The sequence below is a fragment of the Trachypithecus francoisi genome, unplaced genomic scaffold (genome assembly GCF_009764315.1).
Source record: "Trachypithecus francoisi isolate TF-2019V2 unplaced genomic scaffold, Tfra_2.0 Contig01558, whole genome shotgun sequence".
NCBI lineage: Eukaryota > Metazoa > Chordata > Mammalia > Primates > Cercopithecidae > Trachypithecus > Trachypithecus francoisi.
This window is the reverse complement of record NW_022681440.1, coordinates 3632960-3657344: the sequence shown is the minus strand read 5'-3', so window position 1 is coordinate 3657344 and position 24385 is coordinate 3632960. Positions and strand designations below refer to the sequence as shown.

At 39.3% G+C, this 24385-nt stretch overlaps 1 protein-coding gene across 1 annotated transcript in view; it reads right to left on the bottom strand.

Annotated features, from left to right (window-relative positions):
- Window positions 1–24385, bottom strand: part of CSMD1 (CUB and Sushi multiple domains 1) — a 2074981-nt gene that overhangs the window by 418662 nt on the left and 1631934 nt on the right. The window contains exons 18-20 of the mRNA XM_033177634.1: window positions 22951–23139; window positions 3946–4062; window positions 1749–1964 (exon numbers count right to left, since the gene is read on the bottom strand). Coding sequence (XP_033033525.1) covers window positions 1749–1964; window positions 3946–4062; window positions 22951–23139 — 522 coding nt within the window. The remainder of the gene's footprint in view (window positions 1–1748; window positions 1965–3945; window positions 4063–22950; window positions 23140–24385) is intronic.

Genomic DNA, 24385 nt, shown 5'->3' with positions numbered 1-24385 from the left:
TGAAATACCAAGAAAAATCAACAAAGTCAGATTAAGATAAATGGCAACTAGGTAGAATTAGAGGGAGGAGAAAATAGTTCAGAGCATCTTGAAATCCCCAAGAAATATTTTCCTTGAAGACGCACTTTTATTTTACATAATGCTACTCATCATGCAGTAGTTAGTAGGCAATTGTGAAGTTCTTATTACAGTTGGCTCTTGAAAAATGTGGGTTTGAACTACTTGAGTCCATTGGAACATGAATTGTTTTCAATACACATATTGGCAATTTTTTGGAGATTTGCTACAACTTAAAAACACATGCAGATGAACCGTGCCATCAAGACATATCTTAAAAATTAGTAAAATGTTAGGTATGTCATGAAAGCACAAAATAAATGTAGATACTAGTTTATTTATGTGTTAATTGACTGTAGGCCTTTGGTCAACAGTAGCCTATTAGTAGTTAAGTTTTGGAGGCGTTAAGAGTTATACTCAGATTTTCCACTGTGCGGGGGTTGACACCCCTAACCCATGTGTTATTCAAGTACAGTCGACCTTGAATAATACAAGGATTAGGGGTGTCAATCCCCACACAGTGGAAAATCATCTTACTTACAAGTAACTCATCTTACTTATGAGTAAGACACTGCAGTAGAGCTGTAGCTTACATAAAAGTGGGGCAAGCAAACTTTCTACCAAGATTTTCGAGTCTTAGTCTGGGGGATAAGATACATACTCAAATATTGCAACATGTAATCTCATAAGTGGCATCAAAAGTTATTAAGGAATTTCTGAGATCTCAAAAGTAGAATAAATTACATGTGACTGTGGTACCCAGGGACCATCTTATGAAAATTACATTTGATCTGGGCTACGAGGAATAAGGAAGGAAAACTCTCTTTGTCCAAAGCATCATATGCACAAATGCAAGTTAACGTGATTGTTCCCATCCATTGGCAGTTGTAGTGCAGCAGGGCCCTTTTCGTTGGCAGAGGGTAGGGGTGTGTTGGAAATAAAGATATTGCAGAGGTTTTGAGTGTGACCCATTCACATTTTGTTTATATGACCATGTTTATCTCTCACATGTTTGGCCAGCTTTTAAGTGGGGGTAATTTTTCTTGTATCTGTAAAAAAAACTAGCATCTATGTCATAAACTATACAAATTACACAAGCTAACCCATACAAATAATTTCTGCTGTAATATAAACCTTGTGCAAATATTATCTATATATTATCATTACAAATAATGATGTTACCAACTTGGAGTATTTTTTGTCACTGCATATGAATATATGAAACTCTAAGCTCATCCTCAACTGTGTGTGTCCACGTGCTTCCTTCATCCTAGAGGTGGTTGTCAATGCAAATATTGGCAACTACTGAAGGGTAGAAACCAATGCAATCAGGTGACAACTGACCCTGAGGACGCCTCCCAATGAGGAAACTTTCCTAAGAGATCTTGTAGAGTTGGTGAAGAGAATCGAGTAAGAAGGGCTTTGCAGAAGATAGTGACATTTACAGATTTTTCAAGAATGAGAATTCACAGATTGTGTAACACAAAGTGGCATTTTCTGGATGCCACATAACTGTACTTGTGCCCTGCTTTGTGAAGGTTCACCTTCCTGCACCCCATCGGTTGGAATCATGCCTGCAGTCACGCATGCACACACACACTCATGCACACATTACACACACACACACTCACACACATTCTCACGAAGAGAAATAGCAGTATTGTTGCCACAGGAGAGAAACGGCAACATACCTGAAAACGTGATGTTGAAGCCCTCGTAAGAAATTGAGAAGTCTGATATAAACCGAAGCTGGGCAGTGAAGTTTCCAAACAAGCCTGCCTTGATCGTATGAGGTAACACTGACCCAGAGAGCCTGGCGACGGGCTCGGAGAAACTTCCATCCTCTGTGATCAGTAAATAGTCATGGGAACTCTCAAGATGAAAGGTGTGAAAGATCATCTGAACTCCTGAGAAGCGAAGGAGAGAGACAGAGAAAGAGACACAGAGGGCACAGAGGGAAAGGGGCAGAGACAGAGATGAAAGAAATGGAGAGGAAGAGGAAATGACAGGGGAAGACAGATTCCCGAGAGTAACAGCCACAGAGACGGAGATGATAGAGAGATGAGAGAGAGAGAGAGAGAGAGGTAGAGGAGAGAGAGAAAAAGAGAGAGGTTAGGAGAGGTAACAGTTGCTGAAAATTTTTTTCTGGATTTAGACACATCAAGTCTTAATCAAAATATTAAAACATTTTCTTAATAAGTAAATCTAGCTTTGAAGTTGAAGAAGAAAATGGGTGGAAAGAGGATGGCTTTAGAAATGAAAAAAAGCAGAGGGGTTAAACAACAAAAATGAATACTTAAGTGCATATAAGTACAGATACGATGTAAATATGAAGCTATGATGTGGATATGAATACTGAGGTAGATAAGGAGATTATAGATGTAGCTATATATAGATACAGATATAGATGTAGATATTGGCATAGATATGAATATTTAAGAAAAACAGGTGAGAATATTTACAACGGGTTTCATTCAAAAATTGTCAGTAGGCTCTTAGGGACAGTATTTGTCCCAGAGGGACAAAGGACCAGACAGTTTTTCAATTTACACTAAACAAGTGTCCTTTAGAAAATCTTAGTTGGAGGTCTGTATAACTGAGGAAAAACTTCCTTAAAAATGTAGTTTTAGGTGCCCCTAAAGCATATGACCTCATAGTAACCAGAACTACAAAGTCTCATTTCTGGATTCCTATAGTGAAATCAATAAAATTAACTGTGAATAGATACCTTCTAATAAAAATGTGTATTTTTATGATTATAAAACTTCGGTCACTCATAATCTGTGTCTTCGTTATCCTTAGTTTCCTTCAGAGCAACTTCTTCTTTTGTGTCATTCATGGTAGCATACATAAGTGTCCCACAGTATACATAATAAAATGTAGCCATTTAATATTAAGTAGGGTTCAAATCTATGTGAAAAGACAAAGTCTACATAATACTTATGTGATCGAAATTCCAAACAGACTCTTGTATTTTACTTTTTAAGATAGAGTCTCACTCTGTCTCCCAGGCTGGAGTGCAGTGGTGCAATCTCAGCTCACTGCAACTTCCGCCTCCTGTGTTCAAGCCATTCTCCTGACTCAGCCCCTGGAGTAGCTGGGATTACAGGGATGCACCACGATGCCTGGCTAATTTTTTTTTTGTATTTTTAGTAGAGACAAGGTTTCACCATATTGGCTAGTCTGCTCTGGAACTCCTGACCTCAGGTGATACGCCTGTCCTGGTCTCCCAAAATGCTGGGATTACAAGCGTGAGCCACTTCACCTGGCTCCAAATAGACTCTTAAAAATGACAAGTTCAGTCACAGAAAAAAGAGTCAGGCTACAATCCTAAACCTAGTGATTATAATCTACATTTCCTACACAAAATGTAAAACGTCCTGGTGTTCACTATGCTTATCTATAATGGAGGATAGAAATATCTATTCCATGAGGCATCTCTGGATTATGTGAAGATAAATTATTCGTTATGTGTGATGATACCAGGTAAACATAAAATACAAGGAAAGTACAAAAACTGTCCCAGATTTATCATGGAAATTAGAAGTTAGACAATCGCTTATTTCCTTTTATTTAATTAATAGTCACCTTTTATTGAATAGATGCCTTTATTCCTTACCATGATACCTATATTTCAAGCTTTTATTCACATGCATATATTCAGGTTATCTGATAAACAGAGAGCAAAACAAGGAATCTGTTTTTGTTATACAGTTGAAAGACTATTTTTCTTCCAAAATGTTACTAAATAATAAGTCAAAGTTTTGAACTATCCATGAGAAAAGTAGTTATCTCACTTGTTTACACTGTAATGTGTTTTTTGTTTTGTTCCCACGTTTCTGTCTCATTTACTTGTCGCTACGTTTGAGACCTACGATAGATTCTTACCTTTTCCATGAGACACTTCAATGGTCCACGTGCAGTTTAGAGAGTTTGGATAAAAATCTGGAAACCCAGGAGAAAGGACTGTTCCACTCTTTCCATGGATGTAGCCTCCACACAGGGCTTAAAATAATAAAGAGAGATGGTTGTAGCACTAAAGTTTCACAATGATTGCCAGAACAAAATACTGGTTTAAATGGCATGGAATTTGCAGGAGGCTTAACAGATCTAATGTCATATCCAAGAAAAACCAAGCAAAACCTGAGCTTGATGTTACTTGCAACTATATTATGCTGGTTCATATGTAGGCATCTTAACCACTACAAAACCTTGACAACATAACACAGAATAAAGCACGGCAGGAGAACGGGAACCTGCATTCACAAGCCTCAGAACTGCAGAAATAGTGCAGGTTTGCACTCCTGAGAGCTGCTGGTCTTCTTCAGCACCTCAATGAGTTCAAAACCCCTGAACAAACCATGCCATGTTCAAACACTCGCTTCAGACACTCATTTTGGAAGAAAAGAAGAGAAAGTTTTATGTAATCATTTCAATGGGAAAGTGGCAACAATTAGGGTGTCAGCGGAATATGGGAGCTTAAGTGCTCAACTCTGATATCAGAAAGTTATGAGTTAAATGCCGGCTCAGCTACTCACTAGCTCTGTGATCTCTGGTAAGTCTCTCAATCCTTTACATTTCTCCCATCTTGAAAACAGAAATTATGATAAAATCCATCTCATGGATAGGTGTTTGCAATGATTGCCATTGCAGAACACAATTTACAGTGTGTAATAGATACTAAATGATTAAAATGGTACCTACTGATAGACACTAATCAAAACATTACCTACTGAGAGTTGCTAACAGGAATTCAATTCTTAAGCCATCAATAATTTAACATTTTGAATAGACTCCATATACCCTAATTTTACAAATATCAAGAGGAGAATATTGACATGTTCCCACCAACTTTCTCCTTTTATTTCATATCTTAAGACCTCTCAAACTATCCTCTGAATGGAAGCACTGGACTGAAAAAGAATAAAAGGAAATGGAGTCACCAGAGCCAGAGGGTAGAGGCAGGAAAGGCAATTGCTACTCATGCTCTGCAAACAAACAGCCACGTGTCTTGCGAGTCACCAAGTGCTCCGGGTCTTGCCCTTCTCCTGGAACCTGTCCACCTGCAGTTGTGAGGCCTATGGATGCCACCAGCTCAGATCTCAAGACCTGGCTGCCCACCCTGACTGCAGCACCTCCACTGTGGTGGTGAAGGATATGTGCTGGCATGACTGGGCTAAGGGCTGCCCAGATAGCTGGTAAGAGGCTGGGCATGTCTGTGAGGGTGCTGCTAGGAGAGATTAGTGTTTGAAGCAGTGGGCTAAGTGAAGATTTGCCTTCACCAGTGTGAACTGGCATCATTCAATCTGCTGAGGGCTTAAACCGAATAAAAAGGCAGAGAAAAGGCTGGGCACGGTAGCTCATACCTGTAATCCCAGCACTATGGAAGGCTGAGGCAGGTGGATCACCTGAGGTCAGGAGTTCACGACCAGCCTGGCCAGCATGGCAAAACCCCATCTTTACCAAAAAAAAAAAAAAAAAAATTAGCCAGGGATAGTGGCGGGAGTCTATAATTCCAGCTACTCAGAAGGCTGAGGCAGGAAAATCAATTGAACCCGGGAGGCGGAGGTTGCAGTGAGCTGAGATCGTGCCATTGTCCTCCAGCCTGGGGCAACAAGAGTGAAACTCCATCAAAAAAGAAAGAAAGAAAGAAAGAGAGAGAGAGAGAGAGAGAGAGGAGAGAGAGAGAGAGAGAGAGAGAGAGGGAGGGAGGGAGGGAGGGGGAGGGAGGGAGGGAGGAGGGAGGGAGGGAGGGAGGGAGGGAGGGAAGAAAGAAAGAAAGAAGGAAAGAAAAGAGAAAGAAAAGGCAGAGTGAAGAAAAAATTTATCTTTTCCTGAGCTGGGACATCCATCTTCTCTTGACCCTGACTTCAGAGCTCCTGGTTCTTGAACCATCAGACCCAGGACATACACCTTCAGCTCCCCTGGTTCCCAGGTCTTCAGCCTCAGCCTTAATTATGCCACTAGCTTTTCCAGGTGTCTAGCTCAATTGAACCCAGGAGGCGGAGGTTGCAGTGAGCTGAGATCGTGCCATTGTCCTCCAGCCTGGGGCAACAAGAGTGAAACTCCATCAAAAAAAAAAAAAAAAAAAAAAAAAAAGGAAAGACAGAAAAAAAGAAAGAAAGAAAAGGCAGAGTGAAGAAAAAATTTATCTTTTCCTGAGCTGGGACATCCGTCTTCTCATGACCCTGACTTCAGAGCTCCTGGTTCTTGAACCATCAGACCCAGGACATACATCTTCAGCTCCCTTGGTTCCCAGGTCTTCAGTCTCAGCCTTAATTATGCCACTGGCTTTTCCAGGTGTCTAGCTTGCAGAGGGCAGATCTTGGGACTTTTGGCCTCCCAACCACATGAGCCAATTCCCACAACAAATTTTGGTTCTGTTTCTCTGCAGCACACTGACTAATACATCCACTTATACGTGCAAGGTTCTCTACCCCTCTGTGTTTCCATAGCCTCATATGTAAAAGGGGGCAGAAATCACAGCTCATTCCTGCTTGCTGAAGAATGAAAGCAGTGAATACATGTAAGGAGCTCACAATAGTGTCTCACAAGCAAAACATCACTCAGTGTCACAATTTACTATGCATGTTATAAGATTCTTTTGCTTTTTTTTAAAACATGTCCCCATTCTGTGCATGTATGTATTTATACTTCCTCTCTTAAACTTAGTAGGATGACCTATCATGAAGTAAATGATATTCTGAGTAACTTCTTCCAACTAGTATGATCATTCTGAATTATGTTTTATAAAAGCCTGCTCCACAAAGAATATTCACAAAAGAATTAGATAATCTATGAAAGATGTGACAAGCCTCATCATGCTCACTAACCATGCATCTTAAGGGAACAAATCATCTCCTTTAATATGTAAACCTCATGGGAAGCGTGATATAAAAACCAGCAAAAGAGAAAATTTTTTAAATAGGTTCTAGAATATTTTAAGAATTTCTTATGGAATGTTTGCATCTTCAGATCGCAGTGACTCCACATTCCACTGTGAAAGAAGACATTATACATCCCACTTGAAATTATTCAACACATAGTTATTTGGCACCTGCTATGGAGCAGGCCCTGTCCCCAGCATCAGGGATGATCAATAATAAGAGAGATAAAATATCTGCCCTTGTAAAGTATGCATTCTGGTTGGAAAAGACAGGATAAAACCTGTAACAACATAAAAGGCAGATGATGTACAATGTTGGGAGATGACACATGACTGTGAAGAAAATCGAGAAAGAGGGATGGGATAGCCCGAGGCTTGTGGGTGGCCAGGGGTGCCATACTTAGGAAGTGGTCTATAGATAAGGACTTGAGAGAGACAAGGAAAACACTGAACACCTGGGGAAGAATTTAGGTAGAGAAAGTGGCTAGGACCAGAGCTCAAGCTACAGTGGAGCTGCAGGTGCAGGGAGCAGAAAGGACACCTCTGTGGCCGGTGGTCCTCAGAAGAGTTGGAGGTTTCTTTCAGTGACATGATGGGGCACTGGACGGCCCTGCCTAGAAAAGGATGTGACCTCATGACCTACCTGGGGTTTAGCCCTGCTCCTGAGGCTGTGCTGAGAGAACACACAGGGGTGGCAGGGCCCTGCTCCTGAGGCTGTGCTGAGAGAACACACAGGGGTGGCAGGGCCCTGCTCCTGAGGCTGTGCTGAGAGAACACTCAGGGGTGGAGGGAGGAAGGCGGTAAGGACCCCGAACCAGGGCATTGGCAGCAAGATGGCAAGACATGGTCTGAACCTGGCTGTGTCCTGAAGGCAGAGCCAGTGGGACTTTCTCCTGAATGGGAGGTGGGCATTACGATTAAAAAAAAGGAGGAGCTGGGGTTGACTGTGAGGACTTAACCTGAGTGTGAAATAACTACAGGGGGAGACTCGAGACATTGAGAGAATCAGGTTATAAGAGTAAGGCAGGCATTCAGCTTTGGATATTGAAGCTCCGTGTCTGCTGGGCTTGTGTGTGGAATGGTTGACATTGCAACTGGATGCACAGGTCTGGAGTCCATGAAAGAGGGTTGAGCAAGGGATAGAAGGGAGACCACAACTACGTGAGATCAGCGGTGCAGTGAATGTAGACTTAAGCTTCCACAGAGGAAACTGATGCCAGTGCACCATGTAGTAGGAAGAAAACCAGCAGAGGATGGAGGAGTCCTGAATTCAGAAGCTTTGGATTGGTCACTTTTCACTGGTCTGTGATTGGATTGGTGTGAATTGATGCAATAACTTCTCAGATTTTTATGAAAACATTCACCATAATGAATTTAAAACATTTTAAGTAAAACTGAGACATCTTATATCCAAAGCTACTTGTCAGTGGTCTGTATCCCAAAATCTGCATATGTAAAATAAACTGATAAAATTAATTCATATCCAACTACATTTAACAGCATTAAAACAATCAATCTTTATTTTATCCTGTGTCTTCATATCATCAAGAAAAGTTACTTGTTCATCTCTTGGGGAAAAATCTGGGAGGGAATGTGCTGATGTTTTCCAACCATATCTCATGGAACCTGGAAATCACTAACCAGCCCTGTCATGTTGCCATTAGGTGCAAAGTGAGACAGAAAGTTAGAGATAAAGCTGCTGTCAGGCTCGTTTAGATTTATATGGGTGCAAACACAATGTAGTCCAATTCACATACATGAAGACTTTACATAAAAGTAATTCTGTCCACAAATCCTATAACATTTTTCAGGAAAAGGAAATCTGATGTATGCAGAATTGAATTGGTATTCTCACCTAAAATTGAAGTGAGGAGAGGAGAGAATAAAATGAAATACCTGAATTACATTTTAGTGTCTATACAGGTTATGGCTATATTCATATGTAGACATGCCTACATTCCCTTAGCAGAGCTACAAATATAGCTGCCCATAATTTGAATTACATTAATCTGTTTCTTCATGCATGGTAGATCCTTTTCTGAGTAGCTGTAAAAGTCACAGTAAAATTTTACTGTTGCTATCCTTAATGCTACAATTTCTTGAGTTTTACTTTACTATTTATGTAACCTACCAAACATCAAGGATGCAGGTATGTTACATCTGAAATCTTTTGGAAGGAGGACTAAGATATGCAGAAATCACTGAAGAACAAAAGAGGAGACCTATGTTGTGATATTTTCCTGACTGAGTTGAAGTAAAGCATCCAACTGTTTTTTTTTTTCTTTTTTCTTTTTTTTGAGACCGAGGTTCGCTTCTTTGCCCAGGCTGGAATGCAGTGATGAGATCTTGGCTCACTGCAACCTCTGCCTCCTGGGTTCAAGCAATTCTCCTGCCTCAGCCTCCCCAGTAGCTGGCATGTGCCACCACGGCCAGCTAATTTTTTGTATTTTTAGTAGAGACAGGGTTTCACCCTGTTGGCCAGGCTAGTCTCGAACTCCTGACTTCAAGTGATCTACCTGCCCTGCCTCAGCCTCCCAAAGTGCTGGGATTACAGGCATGAGCCACTGCACCTGACCCATCCACCTATTTTGCAAGTTCTATCTTTTGTCCTCTGCTTTTATTCATTCATCCATCCAATCCTGCATTTAGAGTTACTTATTAAGAAACATACTACTGTTTTCCAAACACTCTTTGATGCTACTGGGCACAGAACAATGAATAAGACAGATTAAGTCCCTGTTTTTCCAATGTTTACATTCCAATGGGGAAGGCAAATAACTTAGTTTTAAAAATCCAGATAACGGCCGGCTGCGGTGGCTCACGCCTGCAATCCCAGCACTTTGGGAGGCCGAGGTGGGTGGATCACGAGGTCAAGAGTTCGAGACCATCCTGGCTAATGCGGTGAAACCCCGTCTCTACTAAAAAAAAAAAAATACAAAAAATTAGACAGGCGCGGTGGCAGGCGCCTGTAGTCCCAGCTACATGGGAGGCTGAGGCAGGAGAATGGCATGAACCCAGGAGGTGGAACTTGCAGTGAGCCGAGATTGCGCTGCTCACTCCAGCCTGGGCGAGAGAGCTAGACCCTATCAAAATAAATAAATAAATACATAAATAAATAAATAAACAAATAAATCCAGATAACTAGGTCTGATTTATTCCAAGAACAAGAATATTAACTTGCTTTCTAAACTCAAAGGAAGTCTAGGTGATTAGAGTATGATGGACATGCTGGTGAATCAACGAAGTGATGAATGCACATCCTGGCAAATGTCCACTCCCAGGATGATGACTATGGAGTAAGTGGTACAAGGTTGGAGGAAACGCAGAAGATCAGAAGCAACCCCGTGTTAGCAGGCTGCCCTGAGACAGGTTGTCTGCTGAGGTTTCCCTGCCAACTCATTCCTGCGGCTTCCTGCTGATGTTCACGGCAAAGCACACAGCCCTCTGATGGATTCTGCACTTCCCACCACCCCCTTCACCCCATCACTTCCCCTGACCCTGCCAAAGTCTTCTAATCAATGGAAGTTTGCAGAGTCAGTTATTGTTGACTGGAACTAAGAAACTGAATTCAACAAGTTTATGGATGGGAGGAAGGTGGCAGTTGAAGCACGCAGACAATTTCACAGGCAACGGTGATCTCCATGTTAGAGAGGGTGGTGGGAAAAAGAGAGCCGGTGATTGTAAACCTTTTAGCTCCCTGGACGGTGACATTCACCTCCACTGTGCCAGCCGTAACTTGAAACCTGACAGCTTCCACATGTACTTGTTAAAAACTGACCTCGTTCTCCAAATATGTTGAATTTCCAACTGCTTGCTAGGTTTCTCGGGATGTCACCTTGGAGTCATCTCTCTCTCCTAAACTCCTGTATCCTCCTAGTGACACTTCTATCTACTCCCCACCTTGACTTTCTTCAACTGGTGTGTCTCAGGTCATTTTGGTCTCATCAATCGCCTAGCCTCTGCATGTCTGCCTCTTCCTCAAAGAGATCAACCTGTGAAAGCACAGCCTTGGGCCTGATCTGTTTCCACCTTTTCTCTCTTTTTCCGTCATTTTCTTCTTCTCCTGAAACCACAAACACAGTTCTATTTGAAGCCAGACTTAATGAATTACTTTCCACTTCAATAATATTCATAGACTCTCCATGCCCTACAGAAGTCACTGAATTTATTCATATATTTATTATATGAATAAATATATTAAATATATTTTTATGAGTAAATATGTTGTTCACATATGTATTTATAATAGAAACATTCTACCAAAAGGAATCTTGTGCAGAATCTCCCAATAGGAAGGAGGGGAGTAAATTAAGGCAGTCCAGTTGCACAGGAGAGATTCCAATCCTGATTGACATCCCCCGCCTCAATCTTAGAAAAACCCTGGTCCTCACAGTGGGATCGCAGGACACTGCAGCATGAATCTCTGACTATGTCCATAGACCAGCACCCAAGGCATGTGATCATCATCGAACTTCAGTGATTAATTCACACCCCTCAATCCTCCAGGACTCTTTTTTTTCTCTCTGCACCTCAGTTTATAACCATTTCTTCACACTGAAACATGTCCCTTCCTCTCAACCTCCATCTCAAAGATGTATCTCCAAATTGCCTCCAAGCTTTCAATATCCCAAATTGGAACTTTTTTTTCCCCACTTCTTTATCCTCAACCACTTTTCTTTTGTCTAATAAAGCACTTACTTCATTATGTGATTTTTAAAAATGTCTTTCCTTTTGATATGCTGATAGATTTTAAACTTCTGTGTGATTGCAAATACAGCAGGTTCCCAATAAATGCTTGTGGAGAGAGTAAACAGTTTTCAAAAATACTTATTTAATAAAAAAAGTTTCAAAGTTTTCTTTGCGTTTGTCTTTCACAAAATTAAAGGACAATTTACCCCAATGTTCATTTCTTTAACATTTGAATGTGTGAACGAATAACATTAAAAACACACTGAACTAATACTATGGACCCAGGACAGACACTGAGTTCATTGTGTTTCACGTTGATGTAGAATATTATGATTAATTTTTTTTTCTTTTCTGAGAGCTATGAATGTTTAAAGGTTTAAATATCCTACTTATGTAGCTTTTGTTGAGAGAAAAACCCATGGGGTTTAAGAGATTGCTTAAGATTTAAAGGGTAATGAGTAACGAGAACAATTCTTATGGTTGGATGAAAACTATCAAACATGACTGACTAAAACTCTCATATCAAACTCTAACATCACCCAAAATTTGTAGATTTATTAATAGCTTTTTTTTTGGAGACAGAGTCTTGCTCTACTGTCCAGGCTGTAGTATAGTGGTGTGATTGTGGCTCACTGTAACCTTGACCTCCTGGGCTCAAGCAATCCCCCTGCCTCAGCCTCCTAAACAGCTGGGACTACAGGGGCATGCCAACATCCCCAGCTATTTTTTTGTATTTTTTATGGAGATGACATTTTACTATGTTGCCCAGGCTGGCCTCGAACTCTTGGGCCCCAGCAATCTCCCTACTTCAGTCTCCCAATGTGCTAGGATTACAAGCATGAGCCACCACGCCTCACTTATTAATACATTTTTACCATAAATTCTTTACACTCTGAAACGTGTTCCAGTGCCACAAATTATAGTCATGCTATTGATTCCTTTGACAGGTAGAAATCTCAAATTTACATACATTTATATCGGTTGACAATAAATAAACAAAATGAATAAGCTGAGTGTACTTTTATTTTCTATGGAAAATGCCACCCATATAACTGGCATCTCTATAGCACCTCAATTCCTGTACTGCAAAACCTATAGGCTATTTTTGGTCTATTCCTACTCTGTTTCTCCTAAATCACTTTCCTATTGATCCTCCACTCAGTTTCCATTGACCCTACTTTGCTAAACCTCCAGGAATTCTTAGACTGTACCGTATATCAACTCCTGATAATTTTGCTCATTTCCTTTTCCTGGGATGCCTGTTCACATGCTAGCTACTTCGGGAAATCCTACCCATAACGGAAACCCCAGCTGAAGGGCTGTACTTTCTATGAATTTTTCCTCAGTTACTGCTCCCTGGGAGCTTAAAATCACACTGAACAGACTGTATCAAGTATGTATAATATATAAGTATAAGATATATTCGATATAAATTATAAGTACATGTTATTCTCTCTCTCTCTCTCTTTCTGGAGCTGAATATTAACAGAAACTGAGGTCAGAAAAGTCAGTGCTATCATAGCCTGGGGCAATCACGACTGAGTGTGACCTGGTCTTGGAGGTTGGGAATGATTTAAATAATGTAATATGTAAGGATGAAGAAGAGGATTGAATATTGCATATGTTTGGTTGTTGGTAAGAAGACAGCAAGACCATCAATAGAGAAGTTGTATTTTCTAGGTCACCTGCTGGGTAGAGTAGAAGTCTTGGCTAAACCAGGAAGAAGTCAAATCCCTGAATAGACCAAAAACAAGTTCTCAGATTGAGGCAGTAAATAACAGCCTATCAACCAAAAGAAGCCAGGACCAGGTGGATTCACAGACAAATTCTACCAGAAGTACAAAGAGGAGTTGGTACCATTCCTTCTGAAACTATTCCAAATAATAAAAAAAGAGAGACTCCTCCCTAACTCATTTTATGAAGCCGGCATCATCCTGATATCAAAACCTGGCAGAGGCACAACAACAAAAAAGAAAATTTCAGGCCAATATCCCCGATGAACACCAATGTGAAAACCCTCAATAAAATACTGGCAAACCAAATCCAGCAGCATATTACAAAACTTATCCACTATGATCAAGTCAGATTCATCCCTGGGATGCAAGACTGGTTCAACATACACAAATCAATACACGTCATCCATCACATAAACAGAACTAATGACAAAAACCACATGATTGCAGAAAAGGCCTTTGATAAAATTCAACCCTTTTTCATGCTAAAAACTCTCCATAAACTAGGTATTGATGGAAGGTATCTCAAAATAATTAGCTAGTTATGACAAACCCATGGCCAATATCATGCTGAATGGGCAAAATCTGGAAGCATTCCCTTTGAAAACTGGCAAAAGACAAGGATGCCCTCTCTCACAACTCCTATTCAACATAGTATTGGAAGTTCTGGCCAGGGTAGTAAGGCAAGAGGAAGAAAGAAAGCATATTCAAATAGGAAGAGAGGAAGTCAAATTGTCTCTGTTTGCAGATGACATGATTGTATATTTAGAAAATCCCATTTTCTCAGCTCAAAATCTCCTTAAGCTGATAAGCAAATTCAGCAAAGTCTCAGGATACAAAATCAATGTGTAAAACTCACAAGCATTCCTATACATCAATAACAGACAAACAGAGAGCCAAATCATGAGTGAACTCCCATTCAAAATTGCTACAAAGAGAATAAAATGCTTCGGAATACAACTTACAAGGGGTGTGAAGGACCTCTTCAAGGAGAACTACAAACCACTGCTCAAGAAAATAAGAGAAGACACAAACAAATGGAAAAACATTCCATGCTCATGAATAGGACGAATCAGTATTGTGAAAATGGCCATACTGCCCAAAGTAATTTAGAGATTCAATACTATCCCCGTCCAACTACCATTGACTTTCTTCACAGAATTAGAAAAACTACTTTAAATTTCATATGGAACCAAAAAAGAGCCCGTATAGCCAAGACAATCCTAAGCAAAAAGAACTAAGCTGGAGGTATCATGCTACCTGACTTCAAACTATACTATAGGGCTACAGTGACCAAAACAGCATGGTACCAGTACCAAAACAGATGTATAGACCAAGGTGGAACAGAACAGAGTCCTCTGAAATAACACCATATATCTACAACCATCTGATCTTTGACAAAACTGATAAAAACAAGCAGTGGGGAAAGGATTCCCTATTTAATAAATGTTGTTGGGAAAACTGGCTAGCCATATGCAGAAAACCAAAACTGGATCCCTTCCTTAAACCTTATACAAAAATTAACTCAAGACGGATTAAAGACTTAAACATAAGAACTAAAATCATAAAAACCCTAGAAGAAAACCTAGGCAATACAATTTAGGACATAGGCATGGGCAAAGACTTCATGACAAAAACAGCAAAAAACAATGGCAACAAAAGCCAAAATTGCAAATGGGATCTATTTAAACTAAAGAGCTCCTGCACAGCAAAAGAAACTATCATCAGAGTGAATAGGCAACCTACAGAATGGGAGAAAATTTTTTCAATCTATCGATCTGACAAAGAGCTAATATCCAGAATCTACAAGGAATTTAAACAAATTTACAAGAAAAAAACAACCCCATCAGAAAGTGGGCAAAGGATATGAACAGACACTTCTTAAAAGAAGACATTTAGGTAGCCAACAAACGTAAGAAAAAAGTTCATCATCACTGGTCATTAGAGAAATGCAAATCCAAACCACAATGAGATACCACCAGTTAGAATGGTGATCACTAAAAAGTCAGGAAACAACAGATGCTGGAGAGGATGTGGAGAAATAGGAACACTTTTACCCCGTTGATGGGAGCGTAAATTAGTTCAACCATTGCAGAAGACAGTGTGGCAGTTCCTCAGGGATGTAGAATCAGAAATGCCATTTGACCCAGCAATCCCATTACTGGGTATATACCCAAAGGATTATAAATAATTCTAGTATAAAGACATATGCACATGTATGTTTATTGCAGCCCTGCTCACAATAGCAAGGACTTGGAACCAACCCAAATGCCCATCAATGATACAGTGGGTAAAGAAAATGTGGCACATATACACCACGGAATACTATGCAGCCATAAAAAGGGATGAGTTCATGCCCTTTGCAGGGACATGGATGAAGCTGGAAACCATCATTGTTAGCAAACTAATGGAACACAGGAATACAAAACCAAAAACCACATGTTCTCACTCATAAGTGGGAGTTGAACAATGAGAACACATGGACACAGGAAGGGGAACATCACACAGAGGGACCTGTTCAGGGAGTGCAGGGCTAGGGGAGGGACAGCATTAGGAGAAATACCTACTGTAGATGACAGGTTGATGGGTGCAGCAAACCACCATGGCACATGTATACCTATGTAACAAACCTGCATGTTCTGCATGTGTATCCCAGAACTTAACGTATAATGAAAAAAAAAAAGAGAAAAAGAAAAGAAAAGAAAATAGTCTTGGTTAGGTACTGAAATATTTTGAAAAGTAAGTTACCAATGCTCAATGAATAATTTGTGGATAATATTTGAATACACAGGTACGTGAGCATGTTGTTTTGAGAAAAACCTCACTTAAAATCAAAACTACGTATTTCAAACGAGTCAGGCAAAGTCTCTCTCTTGGGTATGTCAGTTTTCATTACCAGATCAAGAACCTAGGTAATTCAATGACTGTCCTATGATGAACAAGTTGCCTTCATCCATCACCTTATATTCAGAGTGCTACAACTTTTCAATCCTTACAGCTATGACTAACAGTCTGCAAGTAAAACAACTTGACAAGTCCCTTGTGGGTACTTGTTAAATAGATCTACCCCACATGAAAATAAAAAAGACAGCAGCTTACACACATCCCATTTTAAAATTCTATTTTTGTCTATAGTCCAAATTAACAAAAATAAATTATTAAAAAGACACAGTATCATCCAAGAAAGCCATATGCGTTTCCATGGCATGTAAACATTCAGGTAAAATTATTGATAGGATTAACTTATTCTATTGCAAATTTAGGGTGAGTAATTTAACAAAATATCAAACTGATTCAAGTTCAGTTTCACAAGAAAAAGACTTGATTATTTTAAGGGTTATCATTCCTATTGCAAATATTTTTAATATAGAACCCAAAAATATGACAAATATTTACATAGTCTGTATGACATCCTTGAGTTTTACAAAATTATAAGTAGCCAGGAGTTATCATCTTTCTGACACTAAGAATCCTACAGACACATGTAGTTTATTTATTTTTCATTACTAGAGTTCTAATTACAAAAATAAAACTAATATAAATTCAAATAATACCAAAAACTGTAGAGTGAAAAATCAAAAGTCTCACTGCACCCTTGCTACAGCCGAGTTATCTCTAAAGAGGTGAGCATGAGAATTACAGTTTTAGAATGTCTATTTTCAGTCAATTTCTATGCAACACTGTGTGTACCTGCAATTACATATATCTATACAGTATATGCATATACACAACATGCATTGTTCTATCATTTCTTATTTTTTCCTTCAAAAAGAGTGTATCAGGCTGGGCGTGGTGGCTCATACCTGTAATCCCAGCACTTTGGGAGGTCGAGGCAGGCAGATCACCAGAGGTCAGGAGTTCCAGACCAATCTGGCCAACATGGTGAAACCCTGTCTCTCCTAAAAAATACAAAAATTAGCTGGGTGTGGTGGTAGGCGCCTGTAATCCCAGCTACTAGGGAGGCTGGGGCAGGAGAATCGCTTGAACCTGGGAGGTGGAGGTTGTACTGAGCCGAGATCCTGTCACTGCACTCCAGCAGGAAAGCAAAGTTATGATTTATTTGCATTCTTCTGATTCTTAGCACTGGAATTTTTTTTTTTTTTTTTTTTTTTTTTTTTTTTTTTTTTGAGGCAGAGTCTCGCTCTGTCGCCCAGGCTGGAGTGCAGTGGCGCGATCTCGGTTCACTGCAAGCTCCGCCTCCTGGGTTCACGCCATTCTCCTGCCTCAGCCTCCTGAGTAGCTGGGACTACAGGCGCCCGCCACCGCGCCCGGCTAATTTTTTGTATTTTTAGTAGAGACAGGGTTTCACCATGGTCTCGATCTCCTGACTTTGTGATCCGCCCGCCTCGGCCTCCCAAAGTGCTAGGATTACAGGCGTGAGCCACCGCGCCCGGCCTAGCACTGGAATATTTTTTAAAGTTTATTGGGTTAGGGTTATTGTAATAACTAATAACTAAAGTTATAAATACATGTAAATATATAATATACAACTATATAATATATAAATAATATATAATTATTAGCATTATATGTCTATATTTATATATATATATAGAGAGAGATAAAATGTATCTGCATAGTTCTTTTCCTCATAGATCTGTTAGCTTATTAGTGTTGCTTTTCTCCTTTCTTCCAGTTGCAGAATATGATTATTTCATGTGTATATCACATGGAGAATGCAAGTATTTCTGGTTGTTTGACCCTTTCTTTTACATTTTTACATTTTTAATAGAATAATTTTTAGTTTGCATATAGCAAAATTGATCAATGTTTTTTCATTTGCTGTTTTTGGATTTCTTTAGAAGTTCTTCCAAGATTTAAAAACTAAGATTTTTCAAAAAAAAGAAACAACAAAACCAAATGACATAGAAAACATGATGCTCACAGGTATGGCCACTTCCCCTGTGACAAAGTCAGCAGAGCGTTGAGAGGAGAAAGAGGATCTCAAATACCAGTGACACCAGTTCATCGGGACAGCCACATTGGAGAAAAAGTGGATCTGGACGCGACGTCATTCCTTACCACGCATTTTTTGGTGGATTGAAGTTATAAATTTAAAAGATAAACAAAACTTTTTACTTTTAGGGGTGATGAACAAGCTATTGATCATGGTGATGGTTTCATAGAAGTACATATGTATCCCAAATCACATCAAATTGTTCACATTCAACATATGCAGTTTACTGCATTTCAGACCTACCTCGATAAAGCTGTTAAAATGTTTAAAGTTTTTAGTGGAAAACAACAGAACATCTTCATTACTCTGAGTGGAGGCAAGCCTTCTGAAACATGCACAAATGACAACAGTGAAACATGGGACTATTTTAAAATTAAAAACTTCTGTTCATCAAGAAGATACCAATAAGAGAAGGAGAAGAACAACTCCAGAATAAAAGATTTATAATGCATAGAAGGAACTGTAGCTAAATATTTACACAACACCTATAATTCAGTAAGATAAAGGTATGTGACCCAATAGAAATGGAAGCAAAGAAACAGATGCTTTATAAGAGACGATACATCAATGTCCAATAAATATACAAAAATGTGCTCAGAACAACTGAAGGGGCAGCAAACAGTATAATGGAAAAAAATGCTGATATGTTTATGCAATAATATTAGAGGATGAGAAGCAGCGAAACACAGCTAAGTGCCGTAATATGCATGGACCCCACAAACTTAAGGTTCGAGGAAAGTTGCTGGACAAAGAGTACCTTCCCTGGATAATTTCATTTATTTACATAACCACTAGTGCCAGACAATTAAGGTTCAACCCTGGGAGGCAGCGACTGGAAGAGGCTGTGAAAGGGGAGTGTGGAGTCCTGGAAAAGTTCAGTTAGTGACCTACACGGTCTTTAGCTGACAGAGACATGTTTACGGTGGGAAACGCACTGAGCTACACACCTGTACAAATAAATAAATATATAGACATCTTTTAAAAATGGTTTTCTGAGAGATATTCTATATTTTCACATAATTTTAAGTTTTGAATCTTTATATCTTGAATCAATGTGTAACTTATTTTGTATACATTTTTAAACATTTTAAAACCAAATCAGGTATCCAATTTGAGCAACACTATGTGTTAATAGGATATTCCTTTTCTACAAAATGGAATAATTTTATTATAAATTAAGTTTCTGTAAAAAGATCTGTTACTAGAATCCCTATGCTATTGCACTAATATATTTATGTATTTCCATACCAATTCCACATTGTTTGGTTTATCATTAGTTTTTCATATGCGCTGATATAACATGGGACAGTCCTTCCTTATTATTCTTTTTTTTGTTTTGTTTTGTTTTTGAGGCGGAGTCTGGCTCTGCCGCCCAGGCTGGAGTGAGCGGCGCCATCTCTGCTCACTGCAAGCTCCGCGCCCCCAGGTTGACACCATTCTCCTGCCTCAGCCTCCCGAGTAGCTGGGACTACAGGCGCCGCCACCCTCGCCCGGCTAATTTTCTTGTATTTTTAGTAGAGACGGGGTTTCACCGTGTTAGCCAGGATGGTCTCGATCTCCTGACCTTGTGATCCACCCGCCTCGGCCTCCCAAAGTGCTGGGATTACAGGCTTGAGCCACCGCGCCCGGCCCCTTATTATTCTTAAAAATATATTTCTTATCCATTTGGGGCATTTCTCTTTTATCCATTTGGGACATTTCTCTTCCAAATTAATTTTTAAATATTTGTAAATTGCTATTAAAATCCCAACTTATTTTAATTAGATTTTATTGACTTTAAAACTTGTAGAAAATTTATACATTTAAATTCTGTTCTTCTCTTCTAAAACATAGTATGCATTCCCATTATTAAGGTATTCTTCATATGTATTTCATATGGAATGCATATGTATATGAAGTTCATAACTGAATACAAAAGAATACCTATGACATTACATTTTCATTTATATATTTAATTGTAAACATATATTTAATACATTTCATATGAATTTTGTAATTAAATATATAAATAGAAATGTTAAGGCATATACATATATATGCACATATGTACATATCTATGAATGCATATGTATGTATATATGTATATATATGTATGTATGTATATAGGCCTTTACATTTCTTGCTAGATATATTATTCCTGGATAATTTTTTGTGTTTTTCTTTTACCCTACATGTTTTTATTATATTTCTTTTTTTTTTTTTTTTTTTTTTTTTTTTTTTTTTTTGAGACAGAGTCTCGCTCTGTCGCCCAGGCTGGAGTGCTGTGGCCGGATCTCAGCTCACTGCAAGCTCCGCCTCCCGGGTTTACGCCATTCTCCTGCCTCAGCCTCCGAGTAGCTGGGACTACAGGCGCCCGCCACCTCGCCCGCTAGATTTTTGTATTTTTTAGTAGAGACGGGGTTTCACCGTGTTAGCCGGATGATCTCGATCTCCTGACCTCGTGATCCGCCCGTCTCGGCCTCCCAAAGTGCTGGGATTACAGGCTTGAGCCACCGCGCCCGGCCGTTTTTATTATATTTCTAATAAGTTATATCCTATGCGGAAATCTATTGACATGTAATGCTGAATGCAGCCACCTACTGAACTGATTATTGCTAAAAGTCAGCTATCTTCTCTTTATAATATTTATAATTCATATCATTTTCATATATTTTTGCATTTGTTAGGATCTTCTGAGCAATGGTACACAATAGTTCTAAAACCAAGGAGTTTATCCTGTTCTTGACTTTCAAGAGACTTTTTATAATAGTTTACCATTAACTATGGTGTTTTCTATAGGCAGATTCACTTATATGATGGTTATCTGTATATTTATGAAAGCAATATATTATTTTAGAGTTTATTGTTAAATATTTATTTTAGAGTTTACTTAAAGTTTAATGTAAAAAAATGAAAATGATGAGACATGTCTTTCCAGAAAAATTTAGGCATAACTATTGCTCACAGGTTTTCACTTCTTTCATCTGCTTGGATAAGAAACAGTTGGCCACAGAATTCATCTGTGGGGAAATGCTGGGGCTGGGTACCCATAGTCCATGTTGCAGATTCATATATGAGAGGAAGGAAAAAAGCACTAGGTAATTTCTGCCACTGTCTGTGATTGTCGTGAAATATAAGAGGAATTAAGAATGCACATTTTAGCAACTGTCTAAATTCTTACAGTCTTTCCTGCTGCAATAGTAATTTTTAGCTCACTTAAGATTGGGAAGTGGCAAAATGATGTCAATACAATGTCTAAATTGCCTTGGTGCTTACACCATATTCCCTAGGCAAACAGAGTTGATGTATTAGCATTATAACCAATAGAAAGAAAGAAAAATGCCTCAGCTCATCTGCACAAAAAAGGAGCCCTTTCGCATCTTTATTCAGAAACTTAGCAGAAAGCACCTTCATCTGGGGGGCTCACCCCTGCGTTGCTTGGCCAGTGACTCATGTCCGGCTGCACTTCTTTCTGAGCCTGCTCCTGTGATCCCACAGACCCCGAACTCGACCCTCACCTATTCCTGCCCAGAGTGCAGCATTTCCACTGGTTCCAGCTGGTTCACACACTTCCCACACTTCCTGAGAGGGCTCCAGCCGCTCTGGGCTGTCCACCTGCACTTTGTGGTCTCTGCCACCTTGCCAGTTCCTGTGTGGGTTCGTGCTTTGGTGACAAAATTCAAAGATTTTGCGTGAACTGCAGCTAAGCAGAAAGATACCATAAACCCTGTTATTTTGGGTGCTCATTTTAAAGAAGTCAAGGTGTTTAATGAATGTATGTATTATGTTTAAAAGGAAATACTTTTGTCTATGAAACGTACTGAAGATGTGAACGACATACTTTTGCTTTTTCCATAGAAACAATGTTTTTTGGAATACTGTTTTCCATAGAAACAATGTTTCTTAGAATTTTTTTTCATAGAAACAAGGTTTCTTGGAATGCTATTTTCCATAGAAACAATGTTAGCATGGGATTATATTCATGGCCAAAGGCAAAACACCCCAAGTTTCTTTAACAAATGATTACAAGGAACATATTTACCCACTGTTATTGTAACTACACACTGCATAGTATAAAGTGGAGCAACACAATAACACAAAATAATCAGGAATGTTATTTGTCTTGAGATTCCCAAGAGAAGATTTGTGTAGGGCAAGAGGAGTGGCTGTTACCATAAAAAGCCGCCAAAGGTCTCCTGAGAGCCTCTGTGCTCAGAATGAGAACTCCCAGGAGAAGGCTCCGCTACAGATTCAGTGCAAGGGAACTAAGACACGCAGTGTAGACTGAGAGGAAGTGTGACACCTGGACGTATGTCAGGGGAAAATCAAGTCTGACATCCTAGGATATGTGTGGCAACTCTATTTCCCCCATGCCAGTTTCAATAAATACCGTATGTAAAACACATGTGCAGAACGCAGCTCTCTCTGTTTGATCGTTTGAGGATAAAGTTGAAGGACAGTTGTTCTATCTAGTAGATACAACTTCAAGTGATCAGGAATGATACGATGACGGTATACAACTTTTCAGAGGGAAGTCACGCCAGTCATATGGTACAACCCCCTGAAATACACACACCACTGAGCTACTTAGACATGTGCGCTGTCTCTGCACACCCTCCTGGTGCATTGCCTCACTGAGCTCCACCTACCGTCACAGCTGGGCAAGGCGTGGTTCCACTGGTGGTTCCTCTCACAGACGAGGGGCTCGTCGTCACTTAGTGTGTACCCCGGGTCACAGCTGAACGTTACTGTGGATCTGATGCCAAAGTCGCTGCCATGGCGATGGCCATTCACAGGGATGCCCGGGTCCAGACAGGAGTCTGACTCTAACGTCACACCTGGATGCACAGAACGAATGCAGTCGATGAGGACTGAAAACAATAGAGACCACGCCATCGACTACGAAATAGTCTCAGAAATAATCAGACCTGAAACATTGTGCAAGTGAATCCAACAATAAAGGGACATAAAAGCCAATGCATTTTCAAACATTTGACCTTGTTTTTTAAAAGGGAGATTTCTATTGTTATGCTGTTTACCAGATGTTATCTACATATAACAACCTTGAATAAATAACTAACCGCTCTGAATTGTACTTCTCTTCTTGGAAAATCAATGAATTGCACTAAATAAAGTCTAAGTTTTTCCTGTTCTCTATTTTCACTGCTTTCTCTGTCTCATATATATGAATTAAATACAGAAATATATATGTCTATATTTAGATATTCCAGTTAGATTTTGGCAGTTTAATTTTCAAATATATGCATACATACACCCAAACATATACACATATAATGCAATTAAAAACTGTGCTAGTGTTATTTTTCTAAGGTTACATTCCATAAATCCATGCAATTTTCAAGTTTTAATTTAAGTCAGCTGCTTTCAAGATAGCCACTATTAGCCTTTGCTAAATGATGTGAAAAATTAATGTGCATGAAGTAATTATGATCATGTCATTATGAGAGTTTATTTTCTTCTCTCACATTTCTCATTTCTCTTTCTTTTTAGAAAAACATATATTTTAAGAGCTAAGGAAAATGAGAATAAGGGGAAAACATATCATTGTAATGTTTACATATGCGAAGAAATAAAAAGTCCTTGTTATGGCTGTGTCACCTCTCAGTAAGTGTGAGAACATTAGAATTAATATCTGAACTATGAATTAAAAATCTTAAAATATTTTCAATTTAAAGACTGTTTAGTCTCTAAAAGTGATCTTTGGGATATTGTTTCTGATCATTGCATATACTTTTTTTCCCAAAATTTGAGTGCTATAACTTTGGGTCTGACCCCAATAACTTTTTCTTAAGTTGTTATTCTAACAAATTTTCTAAACACTAACACGTCTATTATCCTAAACAACAGGATGTAACTGTCCTGGCTGATGTGCAGCATGGCGGGAAAGCCTTCTTCCAACCTTGGAGGCGCTTCTATTCTGCCAGAGGCAACATGGGTATCATTTGGCTAGAAATATATTACCCACCTCCTGCTGCTCCTCCCTCCCTCTCTCTACATACATACTGCACACATGTACACACACACACACACACACACACACACACATTCACTTTCAGAGGCATT